The sequence below is a fragment of the Eupeodes corollae genome, chromosome 3, assembly GCF_945859685.1.
Source record: "Eupeodes corollae chromosome 3, idEupCoro1.1, whole genome shotgun sequence".
Classification (NCBI taxonomy): Eukaryota; Metazoa; Arthropoda; class Insecta; order Diptera; family Syrphidae; genus Eupeodes; species Eupeodes corollae.
In genome coordinates this window covers 96,623,237-96,643,746 of record NC_079149.1, presented here as the reverse complement: position 1 = coordinate 96,643,746, position 20,510 = coordinate 96,623,237, and the positions used below count along the sequence as shown (strand labels likewise).

Below are 20,510 nucleotides of genomic sequence, written 5' to 3'. Positions count from 1 at the left end.
ATACTTGCAGAAGGAGCTTGTATCGTCACTATCCATTATACATATATACACTTTCTGTGTCTCCTCACCAACCAAGGATAGTTTATCTTCATATTTTTATTTGTTCTGTTTTATGTTGTTCGTTGTCCAAGTGATGGTCTGAAAATATTTTATTCTTTTCACTCTTTATCCTTTTGGCTTTTATCTTCTTTGAAAATAAAATTTAAAATAAAAAAAAAAAAAACAAAAAATAAATTTAAATTAAATATTAAAACAAGAACAAAAAAAAACCTACCTTCATATTGCGCACACAGGACTAACTGACATAACCGCTGTTGGCAGTCATCAACTTGAAGCCACCAACAAGACACCCGTTGTTACCACCGCAACGATTAACAACATTTCAGGTAAAGTTGGAGCTTAGCATCACCAGCATCTTCTGAATGTTAGAATATGTGTGTGTGTATGGTGTGTAGTGTATGTATGTGTGTGTGTTTGAGGATGTGGATGTGGGTGTCTTAAGAGATGTCCGTTCTCCTTCGCAACGTTAGCTTTATTTTTAATCTCATCATAATATCCTTTTTGTGGTTTTATGTTATTCTTGTGTTCTTTGTCTATTGCATCGAAGACGCTTTTTAAGCTTTTTTTATATGAAATGTTTATTTGGTATCTTTGTTTAATATCCTTTTTTTGTTTTTCATAGTTTTATCAAACAAAAATAAAGTTTTTTTTTGCAATAAGTAGTTTAAGGCGTTAACAGAGTTCTCATAAGGTGCAAGCTAAAGTTATGACGTTGATCAGGTATTTATAATATAGAGTATCCTTTGTATCCGTTGTCTTATAATTGACAGACTTTTTTAAAAAAGATGTCATAACTCCGTTACCATACGAGCTTTGATTAACTGGGAACATCGAATACATTATTGCTTCTTAATAAGTTTAGTTGAAGTCGCCCTGTCATCAGCCAAAAGACAAGGCTGAAGAGAATACTGGCAATCAATCAAAGACATAAAGGACTCCGCAAGGCTCAGCAAAGTTTTATCGAAGGAACATTGTAATCCTTCATTTCAAAAACGGCCTGATGGAACCTGGACAGCATCTCCAGCCGAATCTCTTGAGCTACTGATGAATACGCACTTTCCGGGTCCGCACAGAGCTAAACGTAGCTCATGTGGAGCAAGTCAATTCCGTTATAACCAGAGAAAATATTTTGTGGGACATCAATACTTTTTCTCCATATAAATCCCCAGGCATGGATGGCATACTGCCAGTTATGCTTCAAAAGTTGCATGATGTGGCAGCTCCATAGCTGGAACAAATTTTCAAAGGAAGCCTCCTTCTCAAACATGTGCACATGTCGTGGAGACAGGTCAATGTAGTTTTTATCCCGAAAGTGGGTAGGCAAGGTCACGAATTCCGCGAAGGATTTCAGACCAGTAAGCTTAACATCTTTTGTGCTTAAAACCTTATAGCGCATTCTTGATTACCATATTAGTGAAATCCTAGTTGGACCTCTCGAAAGATCTCAGCATGCTTATGTTAAGGGCAAATCTACGGAGACTGCCCTCCATGAGGTAGTGCGTACTGTAGAAAAATTTACTCTTACCACCTTCCTAGACATAGAAGGTGCTTTTGACTACGTCTTTACCGAATACATAGAAGAATCGCTCGTTACGTTCGGTGTAGAAGACTTCATTCGAGAATGGATTATTTCCACGCTCAGTGGTAGGAAGATTCGAGCCACTCTAGGCAATACAATCGAAACAAAACACGTGAGTAGGGGAACACCCCAGGGTGGTGTCCTTTCTCCTCTTCTATGGCTTCTGGTTATCCATTCTCGTTAAATTAGAGAGATGTGGAGTGAATGCAGTAGCCTATGCGGATGATTTGGTGCTATTGGTGTCAGGAAAGCACACCTCTGTGGTTAGTGAAATCACGGAGTCAGCTTTGAAGAAAGTTAGCAACTGGGCCACGAGTTGTGGACTAGGAGTTAACCAAATTAAAACTGTACTGTTGCTCTTTACCACCAAAACTAAAGTACCGCCCTTCTTGCTACCTCGACTCAACGGTCAAATCCTATTATTGACTTTCAGTGCAAAATATTTGGAAGTTATACTTGACCCTAAACTAAACTGGAAACTAAATATTGAAGTACGGGTTAAGAAGGCCTTTGTTGCCTTCTACGCCTGCAGCACAACTTTCGGAAAAAGTGGGGACTTCAGTCGAAGATGATTTTATGGACGTACACAGCCGTAGTACATCCAATCTTAACATTTGGGTCGATTGTGTGGTGGCCTGCTCTTAGCAAAGACTATATTATTGATAAGCTAAAGAAGCTTCAGACAACAGCTCTGAAGACGCCTTAAACTTTATTTTGGATCTTCTACCAATCGACTTTTTTATTAAATACATAGTTTCCTGCAGTGCTATTAGGCTGAAGGAATCAAACAGCTGGTTGTCAAAACCTTATGGTCACATCAACACAACGAAATTGATTCCCTCAGATATTATCCGGAGACACTGACTACTGCACTCCTACTTTGAGCCTTAATAAGGTTTTTAAAGTGATTTTCCCACCCAGAGAAGATTGGGAGAATGACATCGTGTTGATAGGTTTCGACACATCCATCTTTACTGACGGCTCAAAGATGGAGTGCAGAGTTGGTTCTGATCATTTCTGAGTCCCTAAATGTAGCCAAATCCTTTAGGCTTCCTGACTTTGCTAGCGTTTTTCAGGCTGAACTGCTGGCAATAAGGGAGGCATGTAAGATACTTAAAAGCCCAAACCAAAACTAAAATGCGGCTATCTTTACAGACAGTAAGTCAGCTGTCAAAGTCATTAACCCGGACACATCCTCATCTTTATTGGTCCTGCAATGTCATGAAGAGCTTGCGAACCTGAATATTAACCTTGGTGTCACCCTGATCTGGGTTTTAGGCCATAGTGGTATCGTGGGAAATGAACGGGCTGACGAGCTAGCCAGGCAAGGATCGGCCCTTCATAGCTCACTTTTGGAAATGGTTAACATTCCTCTTGGTTTTATGAAGCGTAAAATCTTGTCTATCTACCAAACTGAATCAAACCGCACGTGGAGCAATTAACCCGACTGCTTTATATCTGGGGAGATATGGCCCACCTATATTAAAACCTGTACAAACGATCTTCTATGCAGGCCAAGGCAAGACATAGCCATGATTGTTGCGGTTTGTACCGGACATTGGCCTATAGGAGGTCATGCAGAGAAGTTGGGTATCTCTTACAACACCTTCTTTCACGAACTTGATAAGCTATTTGAGACAAAGATTAGAGACCTAATATCATCCCACGGGTACTACAAGTTTTTAAATGAAGCCCCTTTAAAAATGCTAAACACATCCAAAGGCTAAGTTATGATCCTTTTTCAAATTATAAAACTTTTACTTTTTGATTTTTAACAATTTTAATTATTTTACTTGGTTTCTGGAAATTCTAATAAGTTATGAGTCTTTACTTGGTTTCATATGAAGTTTTGAGCAAACCTGAAATTTCATAGTTTTAAAAAATAGATTTGGAGCTCATTTTTAGTGATGATTACGAATCCAAACTTTAAGTTTAAAAAATACCCGTTTTCAACATTTTTTTTGTATGTATTTGAAAACTTGACATAATTGAATTGTTAAGACATAAATTTGTCAAAGAGAGCAAAACTAAGTTTCTAAACGTTTTGTCATTTTATGTTTACAACCGTTTTAGCATAAATGATTTATCGAACTTTCAGATCTTTGTTAAACTAATCTATCAACCGATACAAATTTTTGGAACATTGTAGTAAATATTATAAACACTTCAACTAAATATTGAACAAAAAAGGATTATAGATTGAAGAAAATCTTCTTCATAACAGCCTCAAAAAGCCTTACACACGTATTTTTTGTATTTTAAAAAACAATATCTTAAATTCCTAACGTTGATTCATGAATTTTGAAATCAGATTTGAATTATTGCCATCAAACCCCATAGAAAAAGTGCAAGAAAGAACCCTGTCCACTAATGTTATTTTTTGCGTTCAAATATCCTTTTTTTAGATAAATATCCTTTAGACTGTGGACGGCTTAAATGTTTCAGTTTTTTCTTGTATGTTATCGAATCTGTCAAATACTATAGGTAAAGGACTATTATATCATTTGAAAGATTCATATTATAAGCGAACCACCCTGTTGAATACACCATCGCATATCAAAGGTTCATCCATGAACTTTTGTAGTATTATTTTTTTATAATTTAAAAGATGAAAGAAAATTAAAAAAAAAAACAACAAAAAACGAAAACTTCAGGAAGTGAATTAAGAAAGTCTTCCGTTTTAATATTTATTATTTCATTTTCTCCTTTCCTTTTTATATTTTCTATCCTTCAGAATCATTATTGGCTTGCAAAAAAAAACAAGGATATCTTCACATCAGAACGTTGTTATTGTTGGTTGTTGCACTTTTGCACAGGATAATGCACCATGTCTTATATTCGTATATACTTTCAAGCACAATGTATTTATTAATTAGTACAAAAGGATGTTTCAGATTCTTTTCTTAGTTGATTATTTTTTGTTGTTTTTTTATTTTTATGGTACAGTTTCTTATTATATATGTATATTCTTTTTCTTTTGTGTCTATTTTTCTTAAAACAGATGGTGTCTAGTTGCTTTATATAGCAGGACACGTGTAGCATGAGAATTGCATTTTCTATTTTTATTATTTATGTTTTTTTGTCTGCCTTCTTGTTGCTAAAAGGATTACAAGCTTAGCGAGGATAAAAAACCTTATATCCATCCGTATTTACTCTACATATATCTTTAGGTTGTTTTTACAACTTTTTGCTATGTGGTGGTCCGGAAATGTGTGTACATTAAACTAATAGATACAATTTGTTTTATTATTTTGTTTGTGTTTTTCTTATAAAACGTGAAACTTTTCTTAGCTTCGTGGTGGTTATTGTTTTGTTTATTTCTTTTTTGTGGTTTTATGGTTTTTATAGCAAAGAATTAAAACAAAAAATTGAAAAAAACCTGAAGTTTTTTATGGATTTTTTCTCTCTGTATATTGTGTGGTGACTTGAAGGAAGAAAATAGTTTAGGAGCGATAGCCCAAGCCACCGCAGCGCAGCGAGGCTAGCTTTTGATGCTTAAATTGGCTGATTTTATTTTTATTTCTTATACTCTACGTCTAGATGTCCTGTACTCAATATTGCGTATTTTTTGTTGCTGCATTTATATTTACTTTATTATTTTAACTCTATGCTAGTATAACTTTTATACAGTTACCGCTGTAGCCACCCACCACTATTTTTATATTCCTGTTTGAGTCCTCGCAAAGCGTCCTTTTTGTGGTGTTTTTTGTTATTTACGGATGATTGCAGGAAGCAGTGGTTTTCAAAATAAAGTAGAAAATGCTTACAAAAATGAAAATAAAATTAAAATACATTTTCAATATAAACGTTTATTAAAGATATATTTTCAAATATCTTTATTAGGTTGAGAAATATGTAAAATATGCACACATACGATGTTGAGGTTTGATCGTGCTTAATTGTATACAATATTGTACTTTCAAAAGAACCGTATGAGTTTGGCTTTATTGGTTTTGTATAAATGTTTGTAAAAGTAGGAGTTGTCCAGTCGGTGATGTGAAAGACCTGAAAATGGTGTGGTTCTTCACAGTTGGACGGGTAATTCTTTGAGCCCTCAAATATTGTAGAGAATATTAATTTTTCAAAAATTCAAAATACTGAAGTTTTGAAATTTATTTTTATGAAATATTTGTGTATTTTTCTTCTCAACTTTTAAGTCAGGTTATATTTTCATAAAATTGACTGTTTGCTTAGTGTTATGATTTGTTTTTGATTTGACTTTTGTAAAATGAAACTTCAAGACAGAGGAAAAGTTAACAAATATATAAACCTTAACAATTTCACTACCTGATGATGAAAACAAATTATAAAATTTCACTTCTATATATGAGTTCTTTTCCAACCAAATACACATGAACACTTTCAAAAAGTTCAAAGGATATGAGTTCATGGTTTTTTGTGTGTGTTCTGCATACATATTTTACTCCTTTGAGTGAGAAATAAAAACAACAACAACAAAAATAAACACAAAGAAGACAAAGTTCATTATGTATGAGAATAACAACAACAATAACAACAAAAAACTACATATTCTGTTGAAGGTAGACAGTTTTGATTGTTTTCAAAGAAAAACTGTAAAATTGTTGTTTTATTTTTTGTTGGTTTCAATTTGGTGAGAAGTTTTTGAAGTTTTTCATATACATATTTTGTTGGGTCTTTATGATGAAAGGAAGTTAAAAAGTGGTATCTATCTTGTGATTGTTGAAAGTAAGTTAGTTAGTTTTTGGTTGGATAAACAATTTTCAAAGTAATATTGTTTACAAATTTTAAATGGCGCCCAATGTGAGAATTCATTAACTCCGAATGGTAGTATTATTTTTGATTCCAATAAATGTAAGGACTCAAGTTAAGGAACTGAGAAAATGACATCTTGAGTAAGGATATTCAAGACTTGAGAAAATAACAATTGTGGCTAAAAAAAGAGAGAGAAAAAAGGTGCCGAAGTCATTCTTGGAGTATTTGTTTGTGACATTTGATACAACCACATAATATTTTTTAAAGAAAAAATAAATGAATAAGGTAGCGCAGCAGTCCGTAGGGACTTACAACTCTCCACCATTCCAATGTGCGAGTCATTTCAGGGACCGAGTGGACCTACAGTTTTTATGCCTAATTCGTCTTATTTGAAAAAAAAAACACTTTACATGACAAGAAGTTCTCTTGAAGGATTTGTAAATTCCTTGAAAGATGTAGTAACCGTGAAAAAAATGTAGGCAGTTATTGAACTCAAGACCTCTTTCATTACAGTCTTGCGCACTAGCCATTATGTCACGGGTGCTACAAGTTTAAGTCAAAACAATTTCAGGAGACGTCACTGTTTCAAAATCTCTCTCATATTTTGAGCATTTGTTAACACTGTTTGTTGATCCAATTTGAGAGTAACAAGTTGAAATTCCCAATTGTAAAATTCCGGAAAGTGTTTGCTTAAAATACTTTTATTTTATTAAAATCATTACTAGCGCCCAAGAGGAGACTTAATTTGTCATATTTACCAGCAAAAACCAAGCCCTGAGCTAAATACTTGAAAGCAAACCTGAATTGGCGCCCGACGTGAGGTTTTAATAAGTCATTTGCGGAGCTCCACAAACTTTCAGCGGCATCAAACCTAATGATAAAAGTGACCAATTGAAGTCTCCAATATAATGAAATTACTTGATCATTAAACTTCTCATGGAATTAAGCTAAAATTAGTCGAGCTTTATATCTTTTCGTATGTTTTTGTTCAAGACCCAAGCCTAACACTTGAAAGCAAACAAGAATAGTGTGAATTCCATTGAAAACCTAATTGCCGTTTAACGTGAGGTCTTAAAAACTCTTTTGTGGAGCTCCAAACATTCCCCACTGCACCAAACTAAGTGATCTTAGTATCCAATTAAAATCGTCTAAAACGTGAAATAACACGTGTTCGAGCTATATGGCTTTTTGTATTGTCTTTTCAAAGACCAACTTTAAATTCTGATGAGCCCAACCATTACATCGAGGCGAAACGCATATATGGACTGGACACTTTTATGCTGGTATATATTTATTTTCGTGAATTTAAATCATATATCTATCAACTTTAAGATTTGAAATCAAGTTTGAATTGTGTGGATTTCATTAAAATTATAAAATATTTGGCGCCCAACGTGAGGGCGCATTATCTTCGATACAAATTAATGTCGCCAGAACGTATTATTACACTTCTCACGCATTTAAGCCATAATTAGTCATAATACATGGGTTTTTGTACCTTCTTGTCCAAGTCCCAAGCTTAAGATTTGAAAGGAAACTTGAATTGTGCGGATTCTATTGAAAACGTAAGTGGCGCCCAACGTGAGATCTTAACAATTCCTTTACGGAGCTCCAAGAAACTCTTAACAGCATCAAATTGTATGATCGTAGTTACCAATTTAAGTCGTCGATACGTCAAATTACTTGATCATTAAACTTCTTACGCATTAAAGCCTTAATTGTTCGTTCTATGTGGTTTGTCTTATCTTGTTCCATGAATTGCTGAAAAAATCTTTAAATCATTTATAAAGTTGTATTTTAAATAATAAGATCACTAAATAACAATTTATTTGTTGGATTTCTTAATGATACTGTTTAAATTAATTAATTCAACAAACTGGCGCCCAACGTGAAATCCTTTTAATTCAATGAATAATTAATTATTTATTTTAAACAAACTACAAGTTCTAGTTCTTAATGCAGCATTGAAAAGTGTGACATTAGTTCATTAAGTCAAACTCCTTTGACAAACCGACTTAAGTAAGTTTATAGAGTGAAATAAACATCCCAGTATGTATCTATCTCTTCGTCTTATCACTGAAACTTACTTCCTTGATACTTTGCTTTCTTCAATAATAAAACAAACACTTCAAAGAGTGTTCATTTGGCGTTACTAATTATCCATCTTCCATCAAAAAATAAAAAATATAAGTATACTGCATAATGAATGTGTAAGGTTTTTATTTTTTTTTTACAAAGAAAAACACTTCTTAGAATCCATTAGTCTGGTGACACTTGCACTTCTTCCTTGCTTTTCTTCCTTTCTGTAATTAATCCTTATGTAACATACACACACACACATACAAATTTATACTTTTAATTCTGTAATCTGTGTTTTAATTTTTTTTTAACTCATATTTTCTCCAACTCCAAATAGGACTTTATCCTTAGAGTCCTTTAATTTTATTTAAAAAAAAATATATGTTATATAAATATATATGTATCTCATTCAACTTCGGCATCTTTTACTTTCCAGAAGATTATTTTGAGACACCTTTTATAGAGATATGAGTTAATAGAGTTCGAGTGTGTGTGTTTTATTTTTATGCTTGTTTCCCTTCACAGCGATTCTCGAAAGAATATCATTTCGCGCGTGTGAGTGTGTTTTTTTTTTTGTATCTTTGATAAAATTTAATTTTCCTTTTAACTCAATTAAAACTGACACGCTAATTTAAGGATGGTACACTACACACGTCATATGCCACAGACAACAACCTGACGAGGACGAAAATGACAGAATGTGTGTATAAGTAGACTGGTATATCTGTACGATGACAGCAGCCAGTGTGTTTATGTTTTTGCTTGTTTTGAGATTTGTGTTTATTTCATTTTATTATAACTGTAGTGTAGCCTTATGATGAGGCTATGAATCTTTGTATGTATGCTTTGATTTAAAGAGTATACATCTCAGTCTATATATAGACGTAGATCAAATGTGTGATGTTCTCTTCTACATATGGCGATGTGTGTAGTTGTATTCGTGTTAATATTATTTTTTGATGAAAGGAGGCCCGAGAAAAATAAACAATGTTTTAATTACTTTTTTCTTCTTCTCATCAAATGATGTGTGTATATTGCTTGCTTTATTCAAGTCGTCCTTTTTTATTTTGTTGTTGTTAATGACACAAATAAACAAACACACACGTTGTACTTTTTTTCCTATAGATGATCAAAGAATTAACACTTTGCTCTTTAATTTTTGTATTTTAAAATTAAATGAGTTACCTACACACATAGTCGTAGCTTCAAACATTTTATTTTTCGTTTAAGGACGAAATTGCCTTTGACGAGAGAGAAATAAAATGGATATCTCTACTTACTTACTCTGAAAGAGGAATATGACGTGTAAAATGTGTGTTTAGGTTTCCTTTTTTATATTTTTGTTGCTTTTTTTTTGTAAAGTAGCCAAAAATATCCTGACGTGTGGGTATGAAATATAAAAAAAAAACGAAAATAAAAGTTTTTAAATTAACTTTTCAGTTGGATACTCTTTCTTGTTCGACATTAAGTCGTCGAAGGAGAGGCGACGAATTTATGTGTTTTCATCATCATTTTGTACAATTCGAAAACTTTATATGGTTTTTTATATGTACTACTTACATCCATCACTTATGTATGTACATTTGTACATATGTATGGATGTAAGTGTGATTCGTTTTATTTTATTTGAAAATTTCTGTTTTTATTTATGTTTTTTTTTTTGAGAAAGAATTTAAACAAAGTCTCTTTTTGAACTTTGTCAACTTTTATACTTGTTTTTGCAGTTGATGGTATAAAAAACAAGTGGGATGTATATAATATGTTTATGGATATCCTTTTGGTTGTGTTTTTGTTTTTCCCTAAAAGCCCCTCTTTTTTTTTCAAAAAAAAAGAAGTGTTGATGCTCAAATAAATTGCCATTTGTAGAAACACAAAAGTTTGTGTTTTTTTTTATTATTTTTAAACAATTTTAAAATACATACTTACATAAGTGACAAGCAACAGAGAGAAAAAAAAAATAACACAATAAATGTCATGACTTTATGAACAAGAAAAAGTTTAGCAAATATTTTAATCACAAAACAAACAAAGTATTTTGCTTGAGTGAACATTTAAAAACATCATCATGAGGTCAACTTATGCATACGTACATGTGAATATATGAATATGTGTGTAAAGTGTTTGGTGTGTATATTAGTTGTTCTTAAACTGACCTATCAAATCTGGTTAGAGAGATTTTTTCTTTTGAAATTTAACTCACATTTTTGTTGTTTTTACGAAGCAATTTTATGAAAAAAAGAAGGACAATTGTTGATTGTTTTTAATCTGTATGAATTTGTAGATGGTCTTTGAGATATTTAAAGAATTTTTCAGTAATTAAATGAAGGGCAAAACAATTTAAATCGTGCACTTTGATGGTACTCACATTGGGCGCCATTTATCAATTTTGTTTTCACCTACAGAAATGCTTTAATTTAAAGCTTTTTTACAATATTTTACTCATTGGGCTCCTTTAAGAGTCTTAGTCTATCTTTTTACTCACAATTATTTAGAAAGGCAATTAAGTCAAGATCACGTTGGGCGCCACTTAATGAAAGAAAAAAAAAAACAAAGAAAATGTCATGAATATGTGAATTTATTTGAAAAATGTTTTAATAAACATTTAAAGCACAATGAATTACTAGATAAAGCAAAGCTTTTTTGATTTATTCAATGTTTTTGAAAATTGAACTTTGATGAGGAGTTATTTAACAGCTGCTTTCTTCATAAATATTTGAACATATCTCAAAGGTTTTCATGTTGATTGTTTAAGGAAAAACAATTAGGTTAAAATTTACCATCGCTTATGAAAATCACTTAGATTGTGAAAAAAAATCATAAAATCGTCTAATCATTGTATCAATATTCCTTTTATACTCGATTTATGAACATTTGATTGAGTTCCTTTTTCTTCTTGGGATCAAGCAAAAACTAAGTGCTGTTATAAAGTTTCATTTTCACCATTTAATACACAATGGTAAATGCTGCTTCCTTACTTAAGTCCGTTGGTAATCCCTAGCGGTACATAGTGCCTCAACTACTCCTACGCAGAATCGTGTGCGGTTTAAGGCGATGTGTTTCAGCTTCGTCCAGCTTTTCCCAAATTTTGACGATTACTCCACAACTGTTCTTCTTCACGTGCATCTCGGTCTGCTGTGTCTTCTGATTTCTTGAGTGAGTAGATTCCATTTCATTGCCTGCCCTGCTCAACAGTCATTACCTTTTCGAAGTGTATGTCCAATCCAGTGCCACTATAGTTCTATATTGTTTTTCAATAGATATTCGATTGGGCCACAAAACATATAATATGTTTCGTAGACAGTTTTTTGGTAATAGTTGCAGTTATTTTAAAAGTGCTGAAACCGATTAATCGTGGCTTTATCTTCGATCTGAAAAAGTTGTCCCTAAAAAATGGAATACTTTTCAAACACAGACTTCGATTTTTCAATACAGCTAACGATATCATGTTCCATTTCGTCTTCAGTAAAAGTTATGCTTCCAAGATACTAAAGAAGTCTTTACAGTTTTCACTGTTTGTTAAGCAACGTTTACCAGAGAGGATGATTTCTGCTTCTTTCTCCACTTTTGTTGCCATCTGATGGAGATCCATTATCATATGACATAGGAAGCATACACCGTTTGCGATTTCTATATGTTAAGGTATATTTTCAGACTCAATTTTATTCCTCCGTTTTCTGTCAACGCTGCTAGCAGCACATCACTGATCACAAAGTAGAACAGAATTGGTGACAGTATGCAGCCCTGCCTGACTCCACTTTGTTATGGGTCTACATTAAGACCCATTATAAGTCACTTTGACACTCCATTTGTTAGCTCTTTTTGCCACCAATTCAACGCTGCCAGTGAGTGTTATGACTCCGCCTGTACTTGATCGAGTTAATGAATCTATGGGGCAAATCTTTTTTCGCACTTGTACTGTAGCGAGAGTCCTAAAAGATCTTAACATACATAAATCTGCTGGTCCGGATGGTATCCCCGCTATTGTTCTGAACAGGTGGTCTTTATCGCTGGCAAAATCACTGAGTAAGCGTTTTCATCTGTCCTACTCCTCAGGTCTCGTTTCGAACGGATGGAAAACCGCATTTGTCCAGCCTATTCCCAAAAAAGGCGAATCTTCCTCACCGTCAATTATCGACCGATTGCACTTACGTCCCTTCTTTCCAAGGTCATGGAAACGCTGATTAATTATCAGCTCAAGAAATATCTTAAAGAACCGAAGCTTCTTAATGACCGAAAGTATGGTTTTCGTAGCAATAGGTCCACTGGTGATCTCATGGTTCATCTCACCAAACAGTGGAGCAAATCTTTTAATCGCTTTGAAGCAAGTAAGATTATTGCACTTGATTGGTTTGGCATCAGGCTCTCTTATTGAAAATGCGTGCTTTCGGTTGGAATGAATCCCTCCTTCATTGGATTAGTAATTACCTTTCGAATCGTTCAATACAAGCTGTATTGGATGGATTCAAGTCTGAAAACCACACAAAAATGATGGTGTGCCCTAGGGCTGTGTTCTATCTCCAACACTCTTTCTCATTTTTATTAATGATCTCCTGTCTGCAACATCTAATCCAATACATTGTTTCGCTGACGAAAGTACTCTTAGCTTTTCATATTCGTTTTCAGATTCACACCCCTCTTCTTCGGATGTGGAACTGCAACGACAAAATATGATAAGCTCATTAAATTCCGACCTAAACATCATTGTTCAATGGGGATTAAAAAACCACGTGGTATTTAATGCTTCGAAAACCCACTGCTTTCTTGTATCCTCAAAGCGAGATATACCCCCATTGCCATTATCCATGGATGGCACTTGCATCAATGAGACTGAACACCTCGATATTCTCGGGATGTGTGTCACCAACCACCTTTTGTGGAACGATCACATACGCGATGTCGCCAAAAATGCCGCAAGATGTTTGGGTTTTCTAAGGCGATGCAAGAAGTTTTTCTCCCACTCTGATCTGGCTGTTATTTACCAGACTTATATACGTCCAAAGCTTTTGTATGGGCTGGTGCTCCTGCAACTTGCTTAATCCTCTTGGATAGTATTGAACGTAGAGCATTTAGATTGATTGGTGATATTACCATCATAAAGTCATTTACGTCACTTGAACATCGTCTAAATGTTTCTTGTTCACCCTGTTTTACCGTTATTTTAATGGTTTATGCTCTAGAGAAATAGCCAGCTGCATTCCTCCCCTTAAAAAGTTCTACCGTAATACTCGCGCTTCTAGGAATGCTCATCAATATACCCTCGAGCCCATCTTCGGTCGTACTGTCAAGTACAGAGATTCGTTCTTTATCCATATTCCGAATGTGGAATGCCTTGCCACACTCTGTCTTTCCCATTTAGTTTAAATAATGAAACTATTTTTTTTAAATTTAATTGTTGTGAAATAAACGTTATTGTTTTCGAAAAAAAATTAAAACAATAATCATCGATGTTTCATTTGACAAAAACTATTTTTTTGTTATTTTCAACACAAAAATTGTTTCACTGAAAAACTTCTCTTTAATTGCACAAGATATGGAATTAAAAAAAATGTTTGACCTGCAAACCACACTTCAAAAGTGAAGATTGGTATTTTGTCTACGATTATAACTCATACCGGGCGCCATTTAACTGGAATCATACTATACTTACATACCCCTTGTATGATAATCCTTCGTGCTTGCTCATCACATTGCCACAAGCTTTTTCATATGATAAAATGACACTTGCATTCAGAACTGTAAATTCGAAGTCACACAAATATGTAAAGTTGGGGAAGGGGCCCTCTATATACGTGACCACTTTCGTATTCAATCTCGTATATTTTCATATACAACTCCCGCCTAAAACATGTCCCTAATGATTGTAACTAAATCGGATCAACAAAAATCAATCACCCATTACATGCCTGCTTTTGAATTCCTGACACAACCTCAATGAGATAGGTACCTTTAACCTTACGCTTAAACCCGATTTATCACTCCAGTCCCGAAAAAAAAACTGACAAAAAAACGTGTAAAACCATCCACCTATATAAAAATTCTCTCCCTCACAATTATTATTCAATTGAAAATTAACTAACACGTGCTTGAGATATTTAGAAACGATGCAAGAAAAATCATCATCATTTCGTCCTCGATTACATCCTTTTTCCTGATAATTCCATATATGTACATTGTATGCGTACGCGTAGTATTACGAATTCTTTCTCTTTCGATAAGCATCATCAAATCCCATTTCCAAAGATTTTTTCTTGTTGATATTTTCTTCGTCTCTTCTTCCTTTTTTTTTGATTTTACATCAAGTTACACCTTATATTGTACTCCTTTTTTCTTACAGTTCAATTTATTATTTATCCATTTCCATATGAAAACACCTTTCGTTCGATCTTGTATTCGAAAAAAGTCCTTTTTTTCTTGCAACGAAATAATAATAAAAATACACTACTTGCTTCTTTTTACACTCGACTTAACATTTACTGAATTGAATGTAAGAAATGGTTGGGTGGTTGTCGTTTCAAAGGTCCTGCATCCCTTCCCCCTCTGCCAATTTTTTCGATCTAGAATAAAAACGGTTTTCTGCTCGTTTTCGGATATACACAGAGATCCTTATTGTCCTGGCGCTTCCTATGTTTTTTTTTGTATCAATTGTTAAATAATGTGAAATATTTAATTCTGCTTTAATACCTCTCTTCAATAATGTTAAAGGTTTTTTATATTTACTTTTAATAATATATTATATATGTATGTATGGACGAGTATATACGAGAAAAAGAAGGAACCTCGCTTTCGTCTGAAATTCAATATCCTTATATTTTCTTCTCTCATTCACAATTTACACTTTTCAAAGGTCTGTTGTGCAAAAAGAAAAAAATAAGAAGAAGAAAATCTACGCGCGTTATAAAAGATGAGGGCGAATAAATGTCATCGTCACCGTTCGTCGTCGAATTGTGTGTGTATGTGTGTATGGATGGGTGGATGGATGTTGGTGTGTACTGTGTATATCCTTTTTAGATTTTCTTTTCAAACTTGAACGATTTTTATTATAACATCGTATCCTTGTTCAGTCTTGCTTAACACTTAAATCATCATCATCGCCTATGCATGGATGAGGACAAAAATATCCTTAAAAAAAAATTCCAGTGCACAAATTCTATTTTTCTATATTGACACGAAGAGTCCTTTTTTATATCTCCTATTCTTCATATAAAAATATCGTCCTTATGATGATGATGATTATGTATCAAAAGCAACACAAAATAAAAAATAATAAAACACTTATACAATATTTTTCTTCAATTCTGTTTTTCAATGTTGAATTTTTCTTGATCGCACATATAAATATTTAACGCACCGTCTCTTCGTTGTACAATGTATATAGTATCTATATCTATGTACTATGTTTTTAGATACACTATGGCACCGTATATCCTTTTTATTCTTCATCACCTACCATCTAAATACAATCTACTCACTTACTCATTCACTTACTCGCTCACGCTCACTCACTTGCCTCACTTGGTGAATAAAATTTTTATAAAATATATATTTTGTTCATGATGATGTGCACTGACATTATTTTATAAGGAACACGAATCGTCCTTATTTTTGTTCAATCTATAAACACAAGGTTTCTTTTTGCTTTATATATTTTTTCTGTCTCATATCCTTGATCCAGGACAAACTACATACAAACATATATATGATGGGATAGGTTATACATTAATGCATGATGGGTGGAAAATATACAGGACATACACCTACATATGCATATACACGAGAACTTACCTACATACATACAAATATATGTGCACTGCACCGCTTATTTTTTATGAGCTCGCAAAAATAATGAAATGAAAATACAAAAATTTAGTTTTTTGTTATCATAATGTCCTTTCCTTCAAAATATACACACATACACACACATCAGCTATCTATCAATGTTATTTTTACTTTTTTGAGCTGCAAATTTTTTTAAGCATAAAATTTATATGAAATACAATATCCTGCAAAAACTCACACAAAAATATATCTACATGTGTGTTTTTGTTTATTTTAAATTAAAAATTCTTTCCTCTTAATGATGTTTTTTTTTTTCTTCAGTTTTTAAATATTTCTGTATTTAGTATTTTTTTAAAATTTGTTTTCGCTTCTCTATATTTTTTCTTACAGGGGTTAATATGGGCTATATTGAAAATAGCTATTCAAATTCAAATAATGGCGGTAGTGTTAATTCACAAGATTCACTATGGCAAGTTAAAATGTCAGCAGCGGCACAAAATCAAACACAAATGGTACCATCGCATAATTTTGTTGAAAGACAACCATCTTATGGATATGATCCTTTGACACATGGGGGTTATGGTGCTGTAGATGATTATGCACCATATCCACATTTAACAACAACTCCCAGCCAACATGGTGATGAGTATCATAATTTGAGAAATAGCCAAAATCCATCCAGACAAGACTATTGCAGTGATCCGTATGCATCGGTGCAAAAACCAAAGAAGAGAGTTGATCAGCATTTAGGTAAGTTTTAATTTGTTTTCACTTTTCTTATCCTTTTTAACCTTTATTTCATTTTGTTCTTTTAACCTTCCAAATTTTTGTTATCAAAGAAGTTTGTTTTTTTTTTTTATAATTTTGCTTAAGACATTTGTATTATATTTTTAATTAGGAGAAAAATTAGGTAGGAATTTCCGGTCTTTTAGTCAAACATAACCAATCAAATATCAACAATTTAGTTTCCAGAAAAGAGTTGTTAAAAGCTATTTGCAATTTCGAAAAAAACAAGAAATTTTCGGAAAAAGCCTTGAAATTTTTATTGAATGTTTTAAGATTATTTCACGTTTTGGGCGTGGCTTCGCCTCCAAATGGTCCATATGCTTAGTCCGTACTTACTATTTCAAACATTTCATACGGTAACTCTCGAATAATTCGATGTTGTACGCTAAATGTGTGGCACCTTTCTGGTAAAAAAGCACGTAGCTTAAATCCAGCTCTTCTATAGGGTTTTTCAATAATTGTAGAAAGATGGGCAAAATCTCAATCGTCTGGCTGGAACCAGATGCCGTCAATTTCAATATGGTTCAATTTAGGCCATAAGAAATTAGTTACCAGGGGCCGCATCACTTACGTCGTTTTCCAAAAATTAATAACCAAAATCCACACCAAACAGTAACTTATTGAGGATGAATTATCACCTGGTGAACCTCGCGTGGGATGATGTCGTCCCAGAGATTTTGCTTGTTAACACATCCATTCATGCATTTTTAGTGCGCCTCGTTACTAAAGATGATTTTGCGGCCAAATTTGAGGTTCTCTTTCAAACGATTCGAAGCCCAGTCAGCGAACAAACGGCATTGTCTTTGGTCATGAACTTAGTCCCGACGCAAAATTCGCGAAGTTGAAGTCTGCGAAAAGCTAATTTCTTGTGCATGGCGAGGAATAGACTGCCTCTTGTTCTGCTGTACACTTTCACAAACTGCAGCGATGTTCTCGTCCGATCTTGCGTTCCTTGAACGTACGGGTACAGGTGTTGGCTAATTTGCTGAACCCAGTCGTCTCAAATTTGACCACCAAATGTTGAAGAGTCGATTGTTCAGGGCCACCACGCCTACTGTAAAATGGAAGCAATGCGTGCAACGTAAAGTTTTATCATTTGAATGTGCTGTTCATTAGTGTTACTTGCCATGATGCTTTGGCATATACCACTGAATAACAAACACAACATTTGACAGATGTCACCAAAACAAAACGGACGCCACGCCAAATGTACCCGCGCCAATTTAAAAATCCTATATTTTGCGCTTTTTTGGCCTGTTACTGTGTAGCGTTCAGTAACGTCTTTAAAGAAATACGGCCCAAAGATTCAGCCAGTCCACACCAACGCATTGCTAGCTCTTGCAATGCTTCTGGCTTCTGGTCGCTTTAAATACTTCAGTTTTGCTTGCTTGCGTAACTTCAACTAGAAAGGATGAGCTGTGTCGCTGAACTTGAATCTTCGGTCAACTTTCCAAGAGCACCAAAAATTCTCCGTTGTGGTAAGCTGTGAGCTTCAATTTTTGTACCAGCTGTAATTTAAAAAGTTTCATACCTTAATCCTTCCGCAAAATTTCCATTAAGTGAAAATGGAGTATTGGAGGCCCAATGGCTACGAGTGGCTCCGCTCCGATTCAATAATTCACGGTCATCATTAACACTGACTGGTCCGATAAAGCTGCGATGTTCTCTTCAGGTCGGACTCTATGTAAACGTGTTGTTGGTTTAATGTCCAACAATTTCAATTTGCTTAAGTAACAATAGCCCAAATAGCTACCTCAGAAGGTTTATTAATTTAAACATAAAATGGAAGAAATGGTGACGAACTTTCTTAACAGAGCATGTCTTTTGTTATAAAATTAGTCTGTGAGCTTTGTTTGTTTGTTAGACAATTCCTAGTTAAATTTTAAACCAAACTGAAGATGTTTTTTACAGTGAGGTATTAAAAACATAGCTCACAAGTAAGCTCTGAAAGTTGATGGTATCTGACTGGTCTCTAAAAACATGTACATTCTGACACATGAACCCACATTTACCTTCGAACAGGTTTCAAAAAAAAAGAACATTGATTTTGGAATAAAAAGGATTCAAAAAATTCTTACAAGTCTTAACAGACCCGTCTTAATGGTTATCTTCATTCACTTATTTAACGCGGAAAAGATAATGCCTCAAGTGTTGACGTGTGAGCCTTGCACTATTCTTTCAAGCACGATGTTAAAAAAATCACATGACAGCGCACCACCTTGTCTCAGACCTTAAGTGACATCGAAAGGTTCTGCTAAGTTGTTTTCAACCTTTATGGAGCAGCGTGAATTCTCCATGGTCAACCTGCACAAACTAGACATGGCTCTATACAGCTCGTCCCAGTAGCTGCTGTCATATGCGGCCTTGAAATCGATGAAAAGATGGTGGGTGTCGATTTGGTGTTCTTGGGTTTTTTCCAGGATCTGCCGTAATGTGAATATTTGATCAACTGTGAAATTCCCTGGTCTAAAACCACACTAAGAAGGACCCATCAGGTTGTTGACGATGGGCTTTAGACGTTCACATATTACGGCAGAGAAGATTTTGTAACCGATGTTAAGTAGACTGAAACAATACTGAGGTTCCATGCATCGGGCATGCTTTCCTCCGACCATATCTTACAGATAAGTTGGTGCATGCTCCTTACCAACTTATCTCCAGCTGCTTTATAAAGCTCGGCATTCAAGCCATCCGCTCCAGCGGCTTTATTAGACTTCAACTTAGATATGGCAATCTTTACTTCGTCTAAGTCGGGAGGACGGGATTGTTGGCTTTCGTCGTCTATGTTGAATGGATCATCCTGCCTGACAGCGGAATTCAGTTCGTCGTCGCCGTTCTACAGTCTGCAGAAGTGGTCCTTCCATATCCTCAGCATTGACTGCGGATTCACTATGATGTTTCCACTTTCGTCTTTGCAGCCTTCGGTTCTTGGTTTATGTACCTGTGAATTTCGTTTCACCTGTTCATAAAACTTTCTTTCTTACTTAAACTAAAAAATAAAAGTCTATAATTATAAACATTGTCTGAGGGGAGGGAAAGAGGGAGAAAACAAGTTGAGTATCTAGAATATATGTTTAACTGAATAAAGTTAAATAAATAAAATAAATTCTCGAGCCGCTTACCAGTTTTAAACCATAGCAATAAAAATGTATTTTTGTAACGATTTCCAGCTAAATTCATTTAACCTCTTATAGTAAAAACTGCAAAGAAGGTTATTTGAATACTCAATAAGACTAAATCAGAATATCTTGAGGGTAAAAGAACCTCCTCGAAGTTAACTTGATAAACGGTGATTTTTTAAGAGCTTGAGAACTTTTTAAAAAAAAAAAACGCATACAATTTGTAAAATCTCATCAATTCTTTATTTGAAACGTTAGATTGGTCCATGACATTTACTTTTTGAAGATGATTTCATTTAAATGTTGACCGCGGCTGCGTCTTAGGTGGTCCATTAGGAAAGTCCAATTTTGGTTAACTTTTTCGAGAATTTCGGCCG

General features: G+C 34.1%; 1 protein-coding gene across 4 annotated transcripts in view; it reads left to right on the top strand.

The window, feature by feature from the left end:
• LOC129951096 (nephrin-like) overlaps positions 1-20,510 on the top strand; it is a 556,044-nt gene that overhangs the window by 462,508 nt on the left and 73,026 nt on the right. For 3 of the 4 annotated variants that reach the window (XM_056063107.1, XM_056063106.1, XM_056063108.1), the window contains one exon: positions 16,619-16,978. In XM_056063107.1, coding sequence (XP_055919082.1) covers positions 16,619-16,978 — 360 coding nt within the window. Of the gene's footprint in view, positions 1-293; positions 387-16,618; positions 16,979-20,510 lie in introns of those variants that run through there. The other variant, XR_008782130.1, reaches the window with a different exon arrangement.